The sequence below is a fragment of the Babylonia areolata genome, chromosome 8 (assembly GCF_041734735.1).
Source record: "Babylonia areolata isolate BAREFJ2019XMU chromosome 8, ASM4173473v1, whole genome shotgun sequence".
In the NCBI taxonomy this organism is placed as follows: domain Eukaryota; kingdom Metazoa; phylum Mollusca; class Gastropoda; order Neogastropoda; family Buccinidae; genus Babylonia; species Babylonia areolata.
Window position 1 is genome coordinate 9,085,548 of NC_134883.1, and position 22,500 is coordinate 9,108,047.

The 22,500-nt window shown below is 43.8% G+C and overlaps 1 protein-coding gene across 1 annotated transcript in view; it reads right to left on the reverse strand.

Moving 5' to 3' along the window:
- The window catches only part of LOC143284962 (putative adenosylhomocysteinase 3), a 339,921-nt gene that overhangs the window by 299,892 nt on the left and 17,529 nt on the right, over window positions 1-22,500 (reverse strand). The window contains exon 3 of the mRNA XM_076592123.1: window positions 1,617-1,763. Coding sequence (XP_076448238.1) covers window positions 1,617-1,763 — 147 coding nt within the window. The remainder of the gene's footprint in view (window positions 1-1,616; window positions 1,764-22,500) is intronic.

A 22,500-nucleotide genomic window follows, 5' to 3' on the forward strand; every position in this document is an offset into this window, starting at 1 on the left:
CTTTACCTGAGTTTTGTTGTTGCTGTTGTTGTTGGGTTGGTTTTTTTTTCTTTTTTTTTCTTCTCCTTGTTGGTCTGTTTACTACCTGGCTTGCGCCCACCACATCGTAGTCTATTTGTTTGGCAATAGAACACTAAGGGAGGAAGGGTTGGTGCAGGGGATAGCGGGTTGAGGAGGGGAGAAAGAGCTTGTGGGGGGAGATACACACTGAGGAAATTAATCATTGGAAGGAAAAAAAAAATCAATGTTTGTAAGAACAGACTAAAAAAAAAAAAAAAAAAAAAAAAAAAAAAAAAATATATATATATATATATATATATATATATATATATGCAGAAAAATCCACTTCGATATTCCGGAAAAACAAATGAAACTGCACGCAGAGAAAAAAAATACAAAAAAGATGGGTGGCGCTGTAGTGTAGCGACGCGCTCTCCCTGGGGGAGAGCAGCCCGAATTTCACACAGAGAAATCTGTAGTGATAAAAAGAAATACGAATACAATATATATGTATGTATGTATATATATATATCACAAGTTGACAACAACAGCAATACCAAAAAAATGAATGGAAAAGAAAGGGGGGAAAAAATGTCTCCTCGCGATGTTTCTCGAGGGGGCAGAAAGAACCTTATCACAAACAAACGAGCTGGAAGCGATGGATACAGCTTGAACGACTGATCACTACCGATCCCTTCTGTCAACATGACAAGTCTACAGATGTTTATGACAAACCTGGATGACCTTTCGCAACTCGGTTATAATAAATACGTCAAGCCTCTATTGCTCGCTGCCTGGTTTGCGACGGAGGAGGAGGAGGAGGAGAAAGTGGAGGAATAATAATACATCAGCGGGAAATAAGATCTATTTTACCGCTTGGCATGTGGTACTAAAATGAAAGTGAGCTAATTGACGGCGCGGGGTATACCAGTGTACAAATGCCGCTCGGCATTTAATGATTGTGTGTTCTTTATGCGCATTGTGTCTGAATGTTTGCCTGCCTCCCCCCCGGTCCCCCACTTAAGTTTTTTTTACTCCCACCCCTATACCCCTCTCTGTCAGTGTCTCACGACAAATTAGATACCTGTGCCCTTTAATGGGGAAAAAAAAAAAAGGCTACAAACTGTGTGCAGCTTGAGAAAAAAGAAAAGAAAAAAGGTCACACGCATGCGTTCGTTATTATCGAAGGAACAACACTGGATGACGAAATTCCCATCTTTCATGACAACTGTGTTTATATATATATATATATATAAAATCGTGCTCACGTGCGAAACCGATTCTCTCTCTCTCTCTCTCTAACAGTCATTCGATAGTCTTAGTTTCCATTTGTGAATTTATCAGCTAATTATTTCATGACATGTCTTTCCTTGCTGTTCAAATACCCCTTCATGAGGGACTATGGCATATAATGAATAAACCATTCGTTCATTCATTCACACACACACACTCACTCACACACACTCTCACAGACACACACACACACAGTCACACACACAGATACAGTATATCTCTCTCTCTCTCACACACACACATACAGTCACACACACACACACACACACACACACACACACACACACACAGAGCTACAGTCTCAGAACACCTCACGGTCTTACCTTGCTCGGCAATTTCGATCTCTCGCCGCCCGAAGGCGTTGTGATCGATGTTCTTGACGCAGAAGTCGCCCGAGCCCTTGGAGTTCTTCTGCTGCTTGTCCCGCGGGTTGACGTCATCCTCGTCTGACGAGCTGCCCGTGTAGGAGGCTGTCACACACACACACAAGGACGACGACGTCCGTTATCAGGTCAAGTCATCATGTCTGTGCGGGAGGAGGTTCGTACGAAGATGATGATGATGATGATGATGGTGATGATGATGATGATGGTGGTAGTGATGATGATGATGATGATGGTACTCACACTACTTCTATTACTGCTAATAATCATTCCAACAATAATGGTAACAACAAAGAACAAAAAACATAATTAATAACAAACAAAAGAACAACTACCAAAAACAAAACAATGGGAACACGTCCGCAGATCATGCCTTGATTGAAAGGACACTTCAGCTGGATAGCAATAACAAAAAAACAAAAAACAACAACAAAAAACAAACAAACAAAACAAAACCCACCCCAAAACAAACAAACAAAAAAACCCCACAAAAAAACACCACTACTACTACTGGTACTAATATCATCATCATTATCATAACAATCATATCACAGGGGTGGAAATAACAATAACAGAATAATATGATCTTTTTTTTCTTCTTTAGACTCTCCACCGCGCGAAAACACACAGACACACGCACACACACACACACACACACACACCACGCGCACGCACCGGAAATCACAAGCTGTTATGGAAAAAAAAAAAAACGTAAGAGGGGCAGTGATTGCTGGGGGGAAATAATCTTTAACCAACATGTCCACCACATCAATGTGGCTGACAATATATTACTCAGTTCATGTTGTTTACAGCTTAGCACACCAAGATTCCAAGGACGCAAGAAACATAACTTGTTACAGATAACATAGGAAGAAAAAAAAAAAACAAACAAAAAAACAACCCAGCTAACATAAAATAGGGTAAATAAAATCAAATAAGTTAACAACCTCACACACACACAAAAAAAACATTGCATCCAAATGAAAGAAGCATGAGCGTGCGAGCAAACGAGTGACAAAGAGAGATAGAGAGAGAGAGAGAGACAAACAGAAACAGACAGAGAGATACAGACAAAGATGCAGTCAGAAAGAGACAAATAAGGGCGAAAACTCGCCTGAAAAGGCAGTTACCCCCCCCTATACAAACTTCAAACCAGAATCCCAAATGACCCAACAAAGCAAACGAGAGAACCGCAAAGCGAAAGCCAAGCCAAACTCTGACGTGTTAACACAGCTATGACGTGGTAAATTAGACGACGCAGATGATGACAAGCTTCACACGAAGTGTAACACTTCAAAGTTGGCAGTGAAGTTCAAAGCGCGTGTGAATGAATGGGGGTGCATTGCTTCACAATTTAACACTCAAGGAAGCCGAGCAAAAAAAGAAAAGAAAAAAAAAAGCTATTAAAAAAGTGTTAAAAAAAAGAGTTAAAAAACCAATAGGCCTAGTTTGCATCAGTTTGACATGGTACAGTATATGACACCAAAAAAAAAGAGAGTTACGACGGTCTCTGTATTAATGTTAATACCGTGATGCGATGTTTTATTCATCTATTTACTTACTGAACTGAACAGAGAAAGCCATATGAGTACAGTAGTAAAGTGAGTACAGTGGGGGGTGGTTGTTATATAAAGACAGACAGACAGAGACAAAGAATGAATGAATGAATCTTTATTTTCCAACGGTGAAGATATCAGCACTTTGGCCGACTTACACATCTGTTTTAAGAGACACACAAACATACATGCATATAAATGTTGTTATACGATTTTTAAAAAAATCTACTTAAAAAACAAAACAAAACATGTATACAGTACAAGAGAGAGAGAGAGAGAGAGAGAGAGAGAGAGACAGACAGACAGACAGACATACACAAAGAAAGACAGAGACAGAGGAGATACAGGGAGACAAGAGAGAGAGAGAGAGAGAGAGAGAGAGAGAGAGAGAGAGAGACAGACAGACAGACAGACAGACAGAGGAGAGACAGGGAGACAAAGAAAGAGACAGAGAGAGTGAGAGCGAGCAAATAAAGCAGGTTCCTGTGTGAACTGTCATGAAAATTGAATATCGACCCTGAATGCGTTTATTGTGGGGCTCTCATTGGCAGCACGCACAGAGAGAGAGAGAGAGAGAGAGAGAGAGAGAGAGAGAGAGAGAGAGAGAGAGAGAGAGAGATGGTTTATTCATGTATAGGCCTAGGCCCCTTATGAAGGCGAACGTGAACATTATTTTACAAACAATACATCACGACACAGTGAGCATCAATAAACACAGTCAAACAAAAAATAAACCAGCATTACAGTTCAATGTGTAGAACAATAAAAGAAAAAAAACAAAACAAACAAACAAAAGAATACAAACAGCGTTTTCACGAAGTAGCCATTTCTCTGAATTTGAAAGCTTTGTATGAAAAAAGTGAAAATTTGCGAACAACTTCAGGGGAAGTTGATGACATCAATAAGTTCAAATTAAACAACGTAGGTTTACTATAATATTTAGGCTGAATAAACTTCTCCCGAATGTTCCTTAAAGCTGGACAGCAAAGAACAAAGTGTATCTCATTTTCTTGTGATTCTTTACATAATGGGCAGATCAGATCACTGTCGTTACAAGAGAGAGAGAGAGAGAGAGAGAGAGAGAGAGAGAGAGACCGACAGACAAGAGAGAGACAGAGACAGACAGACAGAGAGAGTGAGACAGACAGAAAGAGTGTGTGTGTGTGTGTAGACCGAGAGAGAGAAAGAAAGAGAGAGAGAGAGAGAAAGACTGAGAGAGAGAGAGAGAGAGAGAAAGACTGAGAGAGAGAGAGAGAGAGAGAGAGAGAGAGAGAGAGACAGACAGACAGAGAGACAGACAGACAGAGACATAGAAACAGAGAAGTGTATGTTGTGGAGAGAGCTGTACGAAACGCAATACAACTCAGTGCAGTGTGCCAAGCACGGAATGGTATGCATAGAACTGCGCTTGTTGTAGTCACAGTAGAATGTACTCGGAAGAGACTGACTGACAGACAGACAGACAGACAGGAATACAGAGAGCCACACAGGAGCTATGTGTCTGTTGCCTATGCGTGCGTGCGTGCGTGCGTGCGTGCGCATTTGCTCAGGATTTCCTGGCAACAGTCAGCAAAGCACGGGAGAGAGTGGCTTTCGTTTTTCTTCTGCAAGAAAAAACATGACGCTGCATATTTTGGCCGACGTGGTATATAGTACCACCAACACCACCATAGTCAAAATGTAACGTTTTCATACCCACCCACCCACCCACCCACACACACACACTCACTTCCACAACGAATGCATCACAATACAAACTCACACAAACATGCGCATACCTACACTAACCACGGACACACATACACACACACATAACAAAATAAACAAGACGCACACACTCACGCACACAGAAACACGCACACACACACACCACCGTATTCTACTCATCGAGTAAAAAACAAAACAAAAAAACAACGACATAAATAACACGCACACCCCCACCCAACCACAGACACACCACAACACAAAGAAGACACGCGCGCGCGCGCGCACGCACACACACACACACCACACCACTCATCGAGTATCAAAAATAACAACGACATAACCAACACCCACCACAGACACACCACAACACAAACAAGACACGCACACAACACAACACAACACAGTCACACACACACACAAACACAGACACACACACACACCACTCTACTCATCGTGTATCAACAATAACAACGACACCACCAACACCACCACTACCACTTATAATAAACAAAACCACCACCACCACCACCAGAAAGAAACCCCAGTACCTTCCAACACGCGAGTCAAGCCTGAAAGAAAGTCGGGTGCACTGCATTCTTGCCTCTTTGCCAAGGCTCCCCCATCCAAAACCCACCCCCAGCCCGAAACCACCCCCCCCCCCTCCAAAAAAAAAAACAACAAAAAACCCCCACCTCCCCACCAACAACAGAGAGTACTGCAAAACGAAAGTCTGGGTGGAACCCAACTGGTTGATTTTCTTCTTCTTCTTCTTTCTGTCTTTCTTTCTCTGTTGTTGTGATGATGCTCTTTTTCTATCTTTGTAACTGTCCCAAATGGCACGTCGTTGTCTCTGACAATACAACATGACATTACGCAACACTCCTTACCATCCTCCCACCACCACTCAGTCAGTCTTTCTCAGTTTCAGCTGAGTCAGATATCGTTTTGGTGGAAAAAAAAAAAGAAAAGAAAAAAAGAAAAAGAAAAAGAAAAAAAAGAAAAGAAAAAAAAAGGCTGTGTTGGTTCGCGCAAGAACGTTAGAAACACACACACACACACACACACGCACATTCTCTCTCTCTCTCTCTCTCTCTGTGTGTGTGTGTGTGTGTGTGAACACACGCTCGTCCATGTGCTCAATTGAGTTCACATTCAATACCAAGATACGAAACAAAATACAGCACTTAAGAATGAAACGCCACTGACATACCCGCCCCCCCCCCCCCATCCTCTGCCCACATAATTATGAACAATGTATCAAAGAGTATTGTCAACACACACAGACACACACACCACACGGACAATGTATCAAATTGTACTGCCAACACACACACACACGGACAATGTATCAAATTGTACTGCCAACACACACACACACACACACACGGACAATGTATCAAATTGTACTGCCAACACACACACACACACACACACACACGGACAATGTATCAAATTGTACTGCCAACACACACACACACACACACACACACAGCACAACACAACACACACACGGACAAAGTATCAAAACGTGTCCGACGCTTGAACAGATATCTATCCAACGAACAACCTATCTCAAGTATCTAGCCAACCAGCTGCCCAATCTGCCTCAACAGATCGCTCATTCAACAAAACATTAGGTGACGGACACCTGATAACAATGACACGTTCTCAGCATCGGATAACACGCTCACACGCGGCAGTCAGATTCGCATTAAGGATAAATATCATTGTGGTTTCCACAATGAGGTACAGTCGAAAGTCGTTTTAGTAGCTTTTTTTTTTTTGTAATGCAGCAGAATACAAAAACGTAATTATTGAACATATTCCTATACACCAGTATGATGAAAGAACGGTATCACCTTCATTGTGGACACACACACACACATTCACAGTAATATGGAGAGAGAGAGAGAGAGAGAGAGAGAGAGAGAGAGAGAGAGAGAGAGATACTGAGAGAGATGAAAAGACACAGACAGACAGACAGATACACACACACACACGGACAGTGATAAAAGTATACTGTTGACAGCAGCTTATTTTATTCAAGCAATGGCACACCCACTGAAGTCACTTGTGTCTGTCACATTACGCTAGAAACTAGCACAATATTCAAAGTAAATGAACAGAAAGACAGACTTATATACACAATCACACACAGGTAAGCAAACATGCGCGCGCTCACACACACACACACACGCACACACATACACGGCACTCCCTCCAGCACCCCCCCTGCCCCCTAAATCAGAATAAATTTACCGTGCTTTGTATGACGCATACTGGTTGTCTCCAGTTCACGGCACAGGTACACATGTGAACCAACACACTTTGCCCCCCCCGCCAAACGTCACTCCACTCCCGAGGAAAAACAAAATTCACCAGTCAGTTTATGCCATCTCTCTTGAAGCGGTGAATAACAAACAGCTTTAACTTAGCATTCGGCATTCGTTTTCAATCCTGTGGCGACTGTCTCATGGAAGATAAAAACCACGCACACTTTTTTTTTTTGTAGCCAGTGACAACGTTGTCGCTTTCCCCAAGCTTTCTTCGCAATTCAATAATACCAATGGGTTTTTTTAGAAAGGGAGAAGTCGTCCACACAAGTTAATATGTAGATATTGGCACGGTCTATGTCAGTGTTGTTCAGTTGAAAAGCTTGGCAATCCACATGGTTGTGATTCCCCCCCCCCCACGACCAACGGGACTCTGAATTAATTCTGGTCTTACTTGTTAAGCGTGAGACACTGCACGTACTTTGTTGCTGAAGCACAAACAGCACAGCTTTCAACAACCGTGTGCTGAAAATATTCAGAGCAAAATGAAAAAAAACAACAAAAAACAATTCTAGATCTTGTGCGTTCTGAAAATATTCCATACTCCACAACGCTTATGCCTGTTCTTCTTCTGATTTTACCAGACTTTTGACGCGTTTGACAAAGAAAACTAATGTTGACTACTTTTTTTTAATGCAAAAGGCCAGGTGATACTAATCGACATATTGTTTTCTGTACACAGGTCCTTGCGCTTTTGGCAGAGAGAGAGAGAGAGAGAGAGAGAGAGAGAGAGGCCCTTTATTCGTTCCACTGAATTTCAAATCAGTGCACTAGTGCACTGTTTGAGAGAGACAGAGACAGAGACAGACAGAGACAGAGAGAGCTGACAGTCTTGGGTCAAGGGCAATCTTCACTGACTTTTTCTGTAACAACACACATACACCCCTTTCATCCACGGGTAGACTAAGATAACCGACCACCCCACAAGCCGTATACTACTACGCATGTCCACACACACAGTACACGAGTCACAGACACACACACACACACACACAGAGCTTAAGACCTGTGCTGTCCAGTGAGGGTGGAATCCCCCTAATTGGAACTCGCACCCTCTTCAAAGCATACAGACCAGTGCTGAGGCTGAGGACGAGGCAGAGAATATGGGTCGCAAGCATTCACCTACCTCTGTTACATACGTACTCTCATACGCCTGAAATTCACGCCCACAATCATAAGTGTGTGTACGTTTTATTTTGTTTGTTTGTTGTGTGTGTGTGTGTGTGTGTGTGTGTGTGTGTGTGTGTGTGTGTGCGCGTGCGCGCGCGCGTTTGATGTGTGGTGTGTATGACATTTCTCTCTCTCTCTCTCTCTCTCTCTCTCTCTATATATATATATATATATAAACAACCAATAAACAATGCTAGCATTTTTCCACCGACAACAACGCTCTCTTCGTCGTCGTTCACTGCCCAGGTTACTGACATAATAACTCAGTTTTCAAGCTGACAAATGCCTGTCGTAAACGTTATTATCCTATGAGACCCCCCCCCCCTCCCCCCCCACACCCCCACAACTCCCTCCAACACACACACACACGTAGCGCTGGCTATGCAAAAAGATCAGTGATAGCATTTGATGACTTTTCTCCTTCTCCTTCATGGTGTAGCTGTTGTTGAATTCTCTTGTTTTTCCTTCTGCTTGAGGAATACGTTTTCTGAGCTGTGCGCATACATGCTTTCGCGCGCGCGTGTATATATATATATATATATATATATATATATGTGTGTGTGTGTGTGTGTGTGTGTGTGTGTGTGTGTGTGTGTGTGTATGCACGCATATATATATATATATATATACACATATATATGTGTATGTGTGCATATATATATATGTGTGTGTGTGTGTGTGTGTGTGTGTGTGTGTGTGTGTGCATATATATATATATATATATATATATATATATATATATATATATGTGTGTGTGTGTGTGTGTGTGTGTGTGTGTACGCACTGTATTTTACTTATGTTGGTGGAGAAAGTAAAGCCACTGGGGGCTTTGAGAAACGGGTTTCTGATTTTCCAACTGACGTCGGGGATGGGAATGCTGTAAAAAACAACAACAAAAAAACAACCTATAACCTATAAATATTTGTGATGACGGCTGCTACCTTGTATGACGGCTGCTATATATATATATATCATAATCCTAAACACCAATCCTCCACCTCACGCACACATCTCTAGGATCTGGCGCCTTGCTCACACGAGCCCCAGCAAACATCCCGAATAGAAATATCATTTTCCCCCCAAGACTTTTCCAGCCCAAGAAATGGTTATGTCTCATCTTCTCTACGCCTTTTCCAGACCTGGCCATGTACAATTATCTCATTTTCCCTCCAATACCTTTCCAGTCCTCAAAATAGTTTTCTCATTTTTCCAAGACTTTAAAAAAAATTTTTTTATTCTCTTCAGACTTGGACATGGTTATAATGTCGTTTTTTCCCCCCCCAAGACTTTTCCACACCTGAACATAGTTTTCTCATTTTTCTAAGACTTGTTCTTTTCTTTTCTCCAGACCTGGATGGACATGGTTACCTCATTTTTGTAAAGACTTTTCTCCAGACTTCCATGACCCTGTAGGAACCCAGTGCTAAGTGCTGCCGGGGTGTCTTGGGTCCCTCGTACCCCCCCAACCCCCCCCCCAACAACCCCTCCCCTCCCCCACACACCCCTCACTCCACAACCTACCTTTACCACCTTCCTGAGGCCAGGATGCAATCCACCCGGAATTGGTTCCAGCCATACGGGGGGGTACCTCATCTGCAAGTGACCCCCACCCGCTTCCAGCGACAAACTTAAGACAGACGACACTCGGCAACCCGATGTTTGCTCGTTAGACGTGAGGCCAGAGTTCTGATGAACTAACTGCTGGAAGACTGATGATGAATCCACGTGAAGCTGAGGGCCACACGTTCATTTTCTTCCTCTTCGCTACGGCTTCACGTGATGGCATTAATCTTCACAGTAAACTAGTGTGTGTGTGTGTGTGTGTGTGTGTGTGTGTGTGTGTGTGTGTGTGATAATGTTTATGGAATTAGAGACTCCACTCTAGGAAATGGAAACCCCCCCCCACCCCCCCCCCCCAAAAAAACAACAAAAAAAACCCGCTAAGCAAACCCAGCGTTGCTAAAAAAAAACAAACTCGCTGATGGCCACCCAGCCCATGAGGTGTGACCACAGTCATGTCTCTGAACTCACCAGGGCCTTGCACTGAACGAACACTTAACATGTCTTGGAGCACCACCATATCTTTTTTTTCAACATTTAATTTTTTTTTAATTACAGTATTTCAAAGTGAGCACTGCACAAAGAACAAATCTAGATGGTCGACGGTCTCAAGCTAGCTGCGCGAAACAAACGCCTTCTTGAACATGCACAAAAAAAAAAAAAACAACGCCCCCCAAAAAAAACAACAAAACAAAACAAAAACAAACAAACAAAAAAACCAAGAACAAAAAACAACAAAAACAAACCAACAACAAACAACAACAACAACAACAAAACCCCCAAAAACAAACAACCTTTAAAAGCCTATTACAGCGAAATTGATTTGTTAATTTGCTCATCACAAAACAACAACAAACAAACCTCTCACCCCCCCCCCCCCCCCCCAAAAAAAAAAACAAAAACAAAAAAACAAAAAAAACAAACAAAAAAACCAAACAAAAAAACCCAACAACAAACAAACCAACAACAACAACAAAAAACCAACACCCCAACAGTTCTCGGATCAGCTATGAATGACGTTCCAGAAAAAAAGACGACCGACAATGAGGCTGCTACAAGAGACCATGGCACCAGTCTCAGACTCAACCCCTCGTCGGTTACTTTATAAAATGTTCGGACTTGCTCACAACCAAACAGAACGTCAATGTCTTCACCGCAGTTAGTTAGACATCCTCGGAACATATTTTTGAGAAACCCAACTCCTGCTCTTATACTCAACCACCCTTGTGTTATTTGAAAAACTAAAAGATGATTACTGCTTCATCAGCAAAACACGTGTAACTCTGCAGATCATAAGACATTATTAAAAAAAAGAAAAAAAAAAAAAAAAAGCAGCCCTCACACGCACGCCTTGTGAAAAACACAAACCCTCACGATCTGTCTGTCCCTTGGACACACCACTTAGCGCACGTAAAAGAACCCACGGCAACAAAAGGATTGCTCCTGGCAAAATTCTGTAGAAAAATCCACTTCGACAGGAAAAATACAACTGCACGCAGGGGGGTGGGGGGTGGGGGGGGGGGAAGGGTGGCGCTGTAGTGTAGCGACGCGCTCTCCCTGGGGAGAGCAGCCCGAATTTCACACAAAGAACTCTGTTGTGATAAAAAGAAATACAAATACAAATACCACGGCTGTCCGGCAGCGGGAAAAACAACAACAACAACAACAAAGAAGACCACTGAGCACTTGCTTCCAGCTTTCAACACACTGAACGCTGATGACACGTCTTTTGATTCTCTCACTCCACACACACACCACCACCACATCTGACAGGCGTGTGAGCATGGGTCATCAACGGTACTGTTTCCTCACGCTGCCATAGCAACCAGCAAAGCCTGGAAGACACGTGTGCAGTCTAGGCAGCCACCCACCTAGGTAAACCTTGCTCCCACCACCTCCCCCCCCCCTACCCACCCTACCATTCCCCCCTCACCCCTCCACCAATCTGTTCTACAGTGGACACAAACATCAAACGCTCAGTTTGTTCAGGACCACACACACACACATACACACACACACACACACATACACAGACACACTACTTACAATCATCGCCTGCACTTGTTTTCCATTCCCTGTGACGTCTGCAGTCTCCACAGACAATGCCACAGAGTATTATCATTACGCAGACGACGAACGACGTCACAAAAGCCAGTCCGCTTTGCTTCCTAACCAAGTGAGAGCACGCAAACATGCAAAGCACGCACACACACATAGGCACATAAAGGTAGGTAAGGTAGGTAGGTAGGTAGGTAGGTATGTAGATACGTAGTCGCAGGTATCTCCCGGAAATACATTCATTCCCGTTCATAAGTACATAGCTTCTGCAGATGACGCAAGATTCTTAATGGAGGAAGAAAACAGAAGCAATAATCTTTCGTTCTGTTCTCTTGAGACTCTGAGATCAAGAACAGTTTGTTACACAGGAGGAGGAGGAGGAGGAGAAGGAGCAGAATAGGGAGGAGGAGGAGAAGGTGGAAGAGGAGGAGGAGGAGGAGAAAAAGGAGGAAGAGGAACAAGCTGAGAGGAGAAAGCAGCAGCAGCTCTGATCTGCAGACTGGTTATTTTTTTTGGTTGTTAATGTCATTGCCTTTCGGAGTCAGTTAAATGTTATCAGTGCTGATGCAGCTTCAGTAGCGTTGACGTCATATCCCTAACCATGACCTGATAAAATGGCCCCGTTAATGAATTTAGATCTAATCATGGCCTTCCTCATGTGGAGTGATGTGTGGAACTTTAAAGGGTGGGGGGGAAGGGAAGGGGTGGGGGTGTGGGGGGCGAGGGCACTCATATGTCGTGAGAACAGTGTGTGTGTGTGTGTGTGTGTGAGAGAGAGAGAGAGAGGGAGAGAGAGAGACAGAGACAGGGAGAAATAGACCAGATTGTAGAATATATATATATATATACACACACACACACACACTTAACCCCACCTTCCCAATGCCACCCACCCCCATCCTCTCCATCTCTGTCTGTCACTCTCTCCACCTGTCTTTGTCTGCCTGTTTTCCTCTGTCTGTCTGTCTGTCTTTCTGTCAAGAAACCACACACCACAGAAGCCAAACAGAAGAGGTCACAAACGACGAAGAAGACTTGGAGGGAAACAGCCCACCAAACCGGCACCTCCACCCATGTCCGGCACTTGCAAGGCTTTGCTCTCAGACAACGACAACAAAAAGACAACAACAACAAAAAAACAAAACAAAAAACAATCAAAAAACAAACACGGCACAACAAGCAAAAAAAGAAAGAAAGAAAGAAAAGAAAAAACCCTCTAACCCCTGCCCACTATCCACTCCCAAATCTCAACCTAACACTCGTGAGAGAGATATATATTATGTGAGTTAGACAGCACGCTTGCCGTGGGGACTTTCAATAGGAAGGTGCCTGGGTTCAAACCCTCGTGGTTTTTCCTTTCTTCCGGTTTTTGTTGTTGTCCCCCCCCCCCCCCCCCCCCCCCCCCCCTTAACTCACTCAGTACGGCCAGTCCTCTCTTCTCCTCTACACAGACCCCTTGGATGTCCAGTGGGTGTCTGAATGACCCAACCTTTAGCTTCCGTCGTCAGAATTGTGGTATTCTTTGTCAACATTCACCTCTTCAGTATAAGAGCCTTCCGCTTGCAATATTTTGATGATGGTAATTGGGGTGAAACGCTGTTAACGTTGTCTCTTTCGCCGTTCGTATGGAGAGAGTTAACTGGCAGCGTCAGGAGTTGAAGGGTTTCAGTCAGGGCAGTGAACACAACATACTGCCCAGAACAAAAATGGACATTCAAGACTTTTTGCCACCGGTTCGTTTTACTCACTGCTGTGGCTCTCGGTAGAGATTTTTTTTTCTCCCCCTTTCTTGCTTTTTTTCTTTCTCAGGCTTTTGTCACTGGTTCGTTAAACTCCTTGATGTGGCTCAGGGTAGATATAGTTTTGTTCTTTCTTTCTTTCTTTCTTTCTTTCTTTGTATGGCTTTTGTCACTGGTTCGTTAAACTCCTTGATGTGGCTCAGGGTAGATATAGTTTTGTTCTTTCTTTCTTTCTTTGTATGGCTTTTGTCACTGGTTCGTTAAACTCCTTGATGTGGCTCAGGCTAGATATAGTTTTGTTCTTTCTTTCTTTGTATGGTTTTTGCCACTGGTTCGTTAAACTCCTTGATGTGGCTCAGGGTAGATATAGTTTTGTTCTTTCTTTCTTTCTTTCTTTGTATGACTTTTGTCACTGGTTCGTTAAACTCCTTGATGTGGCTCAGGGTAGATATAGTTTTGTTCTTTCTTTCTTTCTTTCTTTCTTTGTATGGCTTTTGTCACTGGTTCGTTAAACTCCTTGATGTGGCTCAGGGTAGATATAGTTTTGTTCTTTCTTTCTTTGTATGGCTTTTGTCACTGGTTCGTTAAACTCCTTGATGTGGCTCAGGGTAGATATAGTTTTGTTCTTTCTTTCTTTCTTTGTATGGCTTTTGTCACTGGTTCGTTAAACTCCTTGATGTGGCTCAGGGTAGATATAGTTTTGTTCTTTCTTTCTTTCTTTGTATGGCTTTTGTCACTGGTTCGTTAAACTCCTTGATGTGGCTCAGGGTAGATATAGTTTTGTTCTTTCTTTCTTTGTATGGCTTTTGTCACTGGTTCGTTAAACTCCTTGATGTCGCTCAGGGTAGATATAGTTTTGTTCTTTCTTTCTTTCTTTGTATGGCTTTTGTCACTGGTTCGTTAAACTCCTTGATGTGGCTCAGGGTAGATATAGTTTTGTTCTTTCTTTCCTTCTTTCTTTTTATGACTGTTGTCACTGGTTCGTTAAACTCCTTGATGTGGCTCAGGGTAGATATAGTTTTGTTCTTTCTTTCTTTCTTTGTATGACTTTTGTCACTGGTTCGTTAAACTCCTTGATGTGGCTCAGGGTAGATATAGTTTTGTTCTTTCTTTCTTTCTTTGTATGACTTTTGTCACTGGTTCGTTAAACTCCTTGATGTGGCTCAGGGTAGATATAGTTTTGTTCTTTCTTTCTTTCTTTCTTTGTATGACTTTTGCCACTGGTTCGTTAAACTCCTTCATGTGGCTCAGGGTAGATATAGTTTTGTTCTTTCTTTCTTTCTTTGTATGGCTTTTGTCACTGGTTCGTTAAACTCCTTGATGTGGCTCAGGGTAGATATAGTTTTGTTCTTTCTTTCTTTCTTTCTTTGTATGGCTTTTGTCACTGGTTCGTTAAACTCCTTGATGTGGCTCAGGGTAGATATAGTTTTGTTCTTTCTTTCTTTCTTTGTATGGCTTTTGTCACTGGTTCGTTAAACTCCTTGATGTGGCTCAGGGTAGATATAGTTTTGTTCTTTCTTTCTTTCTTTCTTTGTATGGCTTTTGTCACTGGTTCGTTAAACTCCTTGATGTGGCTCAGGGTAGATATAGTTTTGTTCTTTCTTTCTTTCTTTCTTTGTATGGCTTTTGTCACTGGTTCGTTAAACTCCTTGATGTGGCTCAGGGTAGATATAGTTTTGTTCTTTCTTTCTTTCTTTGTATGACTTTTGTCACTGGTTCGTTAAACTCCTTGATGTGGCTCAGGGTAGATATAGTTTTGTTCTTTCTTTCTTTCTTTCTTTGTATGGCTTTTGTCACTGGTTCGTTAAACTCCTTGATGTGGCTCAGGGTAGATATAGTTTTGTTCTTTCTTTCTTTCTTTGTATGGCTTTTGTCACTGGTTCGTTCAACTCCTTGATGTGGCTCAGGGTAGATATAGTTTTGTTCTTTCTTTCTTTCTTTCTTTGTATGACTTTTGTCACTGGTTCGTTAAACTCCTTGATGTGGCTCAGGGTAGATATAGTTTTGTTCTTTCTTTCTTTCTTTCTTTGTATGGCTTTTGTCACTGGTTCGTTAAACTCCTTGATGTGGCTCAGGGTAGATATAGTTTTGTTCTTTCTTTCTTTCTTTCTTTCTTTCTTTGTATGGCTTTTGTCACTGGTTCGTTAAACTCCTTGATGTGGCTCAGGGTAGATATAGTTTTGTTCTTTCTTTCTTTCTTTGTATGGCTTTTGTCACTGGTTCGTTAAACTCCTTGATGTGGCTCAGGGTAGATATAGTTTTGTTCTTTCTTTCTTTCTTTGTATGGCTTTTGTCACTGGTTCGTTCAACTCCTTGATGTGGCTCAGGGTAGATATAGTTTTGTTCTTTCTTTCTTTCTTTCTTTCTTTGTATGACTTTTGTCACTGGTTCGTTAAACTCCTTGATGTGGCTCAGGGTAGATATAGTTTTGTTCTTTCTTTCTTTCTTTCTTTGTATGGTTTTTGTCACTGGTTCGTTAAACTCCTTGATGTGGCTCAGGGTAGATATAGTTTTGTTCTTTCTTTCTTTCTTTGTATGGATTTTTGCCACTGGTTCGTTATAAACACCTCGATGTGGCTCATGGCTGATGATTACAGTTTTGCTTTTCTTTCTTTCTTTCATTCTGTTTTTTTTTTCTTTTTCTTTTTATTCCTTCACTTGAACTCACTCAGGACAACACAACATAGGCTGCACAGCAACAACAACGATAGTGTCCAACAACCCCTTTCGGTGTGCATGACACATGCTTCAGAAGGCCGAAAACCGCACAAAAGTCTAGCCAGATCTAATCGAATCGAATCGAATCGAATCAAATCAAACCAAACCTCCCTGCTAAGAGCCCAGCCGACCGTTAGGCACCACAAAAAAAAAAAAAAAAAAAAAAAAAAAGACTACAACACACGATAAGAGATCCCCGTAATCTGCGTCAGTCAGTGTCCGGAAGTGGGTCATGTCACGGAAACGCGAACCCTCTTCCTTCCTCCCCCCCCCCCTTCCCCCCCTCCCCCCCCAAAAAAAAAAATCTGCAATGCACAAACACCAGCGCCCCTCCTGAAAACGGAGCATGGCTGCCTCCTGCATGATGGGCGTCATTACAAAACGGTCAAACTCCGTGACACAAACAACAACAACAACATCAAATCTCGTTCATGAATGCGAGTGAAACGAGGTTGTTGCAGAAGCTCACCACAAACCTGCAAAAAAAAAACCACAACAACATAAAAACAAAAATACAACAAATATCCTTTAACGAAAAAAGAGAACCAAAAACAAAGACACACACACGCGCACACAGACAGAATACAGATATCTACACATACATCCCGCATGTCGCAGCATCACCAGCCGGTACATCCTGTCCAGACAGCCATTCCAAAACAGCAGCAGCAGCAGCAGTAACATCATGCAGTCTCTCTTTCCCCCCTTCCTTCCTTAAACCCGACACCACTACCCCTCCCCCCCCCCTCTCTTCCCTGCTTCCTCTCTCTGTTCCTCTTCCTTCATTTCCTAGGACAGGCTGATTTCGTGTATGTTTCTTTCTTTCTCTCTCTCTCTCCCCCCCCCCCCCCCCTTTTCCTTCTGTTCGTCCTATGAAGGAAAAGAGACGCCAGGGGGTAAACGCCAGATCAATAATCAGACAAGGGAGTGGGGGGGATAAAAAGAAAAACAAAAAGCAAAATGTGCACTGCAATGTACAGCACAGCACGTCTGCCGTGCAGTCAAAGCAGGGATCGCGACGGAATCGCATCTCTCTCTCTCTCTCTCTCTGAACTTCATTTCGTGTTACGTTGCCCTGCCTTAAATGACCTTAGGCTACAGTTAATTCCACAAAAATATCATAGACATCCATCTCTGTTTCGACTTTCCTTGCTAATGTCATCAACAAATGAAACCATTGTAAAACAGTTCGCTATATACTTGTATAAGGCATTCAAAATCCGCAGTTTGATATGTGATTAATTGTGCTTTTTGTGTGTGCATGTGCATTGCTAGAATTGTAGTTAAATGTTTTCTGTTCCACATTGTTCTGGAATGTAACAATTTGTGTTCACTGATCCCCTTCATGAGGGGCTACGGCCTTTATTGAATAAAAATGTTCGTTCGTTCGTTCGTTCTCTCTCTCTCTCTCTATGTGAATATGCATGCCCACAACTGCCACCACCACCGACACTTACAACAAACCAGGACGTTCATAGATCTATCTATATGATAGCTGCACACCACTTCGTTTTCGGGAAAGATGTAGTGACGGGAAAAAAATTGATAATTGGATTTCCTTTAAACCCTCCCCCACTACGAAGCGTGTTCAAAATATAAATGATATATATCAGCTTGTCTGTCCAGAGACACACACACACACACACACACACACACACACACAGAGAGAGAGAGAGAGAGAGAGAGAGGAGACTAAGAGGTGTATATGTACATATTATATCTGTGTTTTCCATAAACAACACACTCACCGTATTTTCTAAGCAGATGTGATGTAGCATAAATGGAATAGCCCGCACTCACTGGCACCCTCCTTGAAGAAACAAACCGATAAAAGTAAAAAGGAGGAAGAGGAGGAGGTGGAGGAATATGGGAAGAAAGAACAAGAAGAGGAGGAGGAAGAAAAGGAGGAAGAGGAGTAAGGAGGAGGAAGAATAGGAGGAGGAAGAGGAAGAGGAGTAAGAAGAGAAGGAGGAGTAAGAAGAGGAGGAGGAGGAAGAATAGGAGGAGGAGGAGGAGGAGGAAGAAGAAGGGAAGGAAGAGGAGGAGGAGGAAGAAGGAGGAAGAAGAAGAAGAAGGAGGAGGAGGAAGAAGAAGAAGAGGAGGAGGAGGAAGAAGGAGGAAGAAGATGAAGAAGAAGAAGGAGGAGGAGGAAGAAGAAGAAGAGGAAGAGGAGGAGGAGGAAGAACAGAAGAAGAGGAGGAGGAAGAAGAGCAGGAGGAGGAGGAAGAGGAGGAAGAAGAGGAGGAGGAGGAGGAGGAGGAGGAAGTGTGCAACAAGGAAGAAGGGAAGCCAGCTGTATAATAAATAACACTTGACACACAGCTGACTTATATCAGCTATTCACTCCCTCACCCCCTCTCTTCTTTTGTAAATGATTACGTTCTATTGAAAACTCAATTCCTTCAACCAGACGTTTACAATCACCAGTTCACTATCTTTTTTTTTCTTTTCTATTTTCATCTCTTCTTTTGTAAATGATAACGTTCAAAAGTTAAAAATAACACTTTCAACCAGACGTCTACATTCACCAGTATGTATGTGTGACGGGACATTAACCCCCCCCCACTCCCCACACACACACACACCCCAACCCCCCTCCCCTGCCCATCCCTCTCCCTGCTCTCTCAGTCCAAGCGCGTTGGGTCACGCCGCTGGTCAGAGAGAGAGACAGAGGAACAGACGGCACAGAATAACCAACAAACAACAAGAAAAATCACTGCCGACAGTAACTACCAAAAGACGTCATCATCGTCTTATCTTTTCCTCCTTAATCAAAAAGACACAGAAGGACTGACCAAAGCTTTTAGCTTCTACTGGCAAACACTCGGAAATTATCAATCAATCAGCAATGGAACCCCCCCCCCCCCCCCCCCCGGGACACACAGACGCTAACCTCCACACAACCAACCGACGCTGTCAAATACCTTCTTCGTCGATTAGTAGTAATCAGCCGAAGGGCGGCAACAAAAAACCTCTTCTACCTCAGCTCAAACAATGGACCCTCCTCAAGAAGAAAGCTTTGATGAGGAGGTGAGGCGGGTGTGTGTGTGTGTGTGGGTGGGAGAACCGAATGGTAAGGGAGGTGGGGTTAGAGAAGGGGATCTGAGGGTGGGAGTAATGCCCTCCTTTGTATGTATGTATGTATGTATGTTTTTATATATAGCCAACCAACCCAAGAGAATGAAAATAACCCGAGGTCTGGACACACGCCTTCTGGACGCTAATGCACGAAGAAAGCCGCAAAAATGGGAGGAAAAATCGCCGTGTGCTGTAAGGAAAAAAGGATGATGATGATGATGATGAAGAAGAAGAAGAAGAAGAAGAAGAAGAAGAAGAAGAAGAAGAAGAAGAAGAAGAAACAACCCAAGCAATCTCTCTTTCTCTTTATCTGAGCTCTCCCTTCTGATTAATACTGCTTCATTAATGTTGACCAGCTTGTCTGTCCACACTCGCATCTTCTTGTTGGTCTGTGGTTCGGATTTCCGCCCTCACTCCCTACTGCCCACTTTGGTCAACAACATTATGCAGCCTCTTGGGGAATCAGGGGTGAGGGGGCGGGGGGGGGGGGGGGGGGGGGGGGGGGGGGGGGGGGGGTACGGTTGATTTGTTTTATCATTATTATGATCATCATTATTTTAAAGTTTTATAAAACATGCTTACAAGAGCAAGAAGAAGAAGAAGATGATGATGATGTTGGTGATGATACACAAGAAAAAGAACAAGAAGAATGAACGCAACACAAGACAGACACCCCCTACCCACCACGATTGGACCCTCGGTCATACACAGACATCTTCCTGACCCCCCCCCCCCGCGCAACCCCCCACTCTCCTGCACCCCCCTCACCCACCACACACTCCCAACCAAAGGAATATCGTATTACTGACGGGATATTGTATTAATGTATTACTCGCAGATTTCTCTGTGTGATAATTCGGGCTGCTCTCCCCAGGGAGAACGCGTCGCTACACTTTAAGAGCCATCCTTTTTGCATGTGTGTTTTTTTTTTTGTTTTTTTTTCCCCCCTGCCTGCCTGCAGTTTATTGTTTGTTTTCCTATCGAATCGGATTTTTTTTTTTTTTTTTTCTACAGAATTTTGCCAGGAACAACCCTTTTTTTCCCGTGGGTATTTTTACGGGCGCTGAGTAAATGAAATGAAATGAAATTATGGTGCTTAGAGCCTCGCCGACCACTAACGCCATCTCAAGGCTATCGCCGCGGGCGCTGAGTGCATGCTGCACACGGGACTTCGGTTTGTCGTCTCATCCGAATGAGTAGCGTCCAGACCACCACCACCACTCAAGGTCTAGTGGAAAGGGAGAAAATACTGGGGGACCGTAGACCCCAGCTCACGGCACTTACGGACCAGTTGTCAAAGCTACTACCAGGACAACGAGACTAGAACAGACAGACAAGACAGACAGACAGACTGGCTCCGTTCAGCTTCCGCGAGTCCAACGTAATGCAACAGCAGGTAGGTTCTTTTTATTTATTATTATTATTATTATTATTTTAAAGGTCTCAGCGCTGTGGGCATTAGACCATCTCCGCCTCTATACTCTAGCTCGCCCATTTACTCTCCAACACCCCTCACACACGCACGCACACACTTCAGCAAGCACGCGATTCATATCATCGACATTGTATCCTCTCAAGGGATCACCTTCGAACTAAGTGAGCAATGTATGTGTGCCCCCCCCCCCCTCCCCACACCCCCCAATAGCGTGCCGGCAAAATGTTGTCTTGTGAAGGTCAGAGTTGCCGTTTAGTTAGTTCTGTACTCCCCCCCCCCCCACCCCGCCCCCCCTGTGGCTATAAGTTCCCAGTGCGTGCGTGCGTGCATGCGTGTGTGTGTGTGTGTGTGTGTGTGTGTGTGTGTGTGTGTGTGTGTGTGAGAGAGAGAGAGAGAGAGAGAGAGAGAGAGAGAGTGTGTGTGTGTGTGTGTGTGTGTGTGAGTGTGAGTGTGTGTGTGTGAGAGAGAGAGAGAGAGAGAGAGAGAGAGTGTGTGTGTGTGTGTGTGTGTGTGTGTGTGTGTGTGTGAGTGTGAGTGTGTGTGTGTGTGTGTGTGTGTGTGTGTGTGTGTGTGTGCCGTCATTCCCTCCCGGCCACCTTATCATTATTTTCTTTCCCAATGTACTCTGTATCAGTTTTTCAGGTCAGCACTGCCAGTGTTGGAAGCTCTCCTCTCTTGAAAAACAGGCGAGAGAGAGAGAGAGAGAGAGAGAGAGAGAGAGAGAGAGAGAGGGAGACACACACACACACAGACAGAGTGAGAGATGGAGAGAGAGAGAGACAGCGAGTGCAAGAGAGAGAGGGAGAGAGAGGGAGGGATAGAGATAGAGAGAGGGAGGGAAGTGGGATAGAGCGAGAGAGAGGGAGAGAGAGAGAGAGAGAGGGAGAGAAGAGAAAGAGACTTTCAGACTGGCAGATAATGTAACTTAGTAACCAGAGGAGAGAAAGACGGGCAAGGGAACACAGACCCACAGACAGACCCTCAGACAGACACACAGACAGACCCTCAGACAGACACACAGACAGACCCTCAGACAGACACACAGACAGACCCTCAGACACACAGACAGACCCACAGACAGACCCTCAGACACACAGACAGACCCACAGACACAAACACAGACAGACAGACCCACAGACACACAGACAGACCCACAGACACAAAGACAGACCCTCAGACCCACAGACAGACCCACAGACACAAAGACAGACAGACCCACAGACAGACCCACAGACACAAAGACAGACAGACCCACAGACAGACCCACAGACACACACACAGACAGACCCACAGACAGACCCACAGACATACACACAGACAGACCCACAGACAGACCCACAGACATACACACAGACAGACCCACAGACAGACCCACAGACACAAAGACAGACAGACCCACAGACACACACACAGACAGACCCACAGACAGACCCACAGACATACACACAGACAGACCCACAGACAGACCCA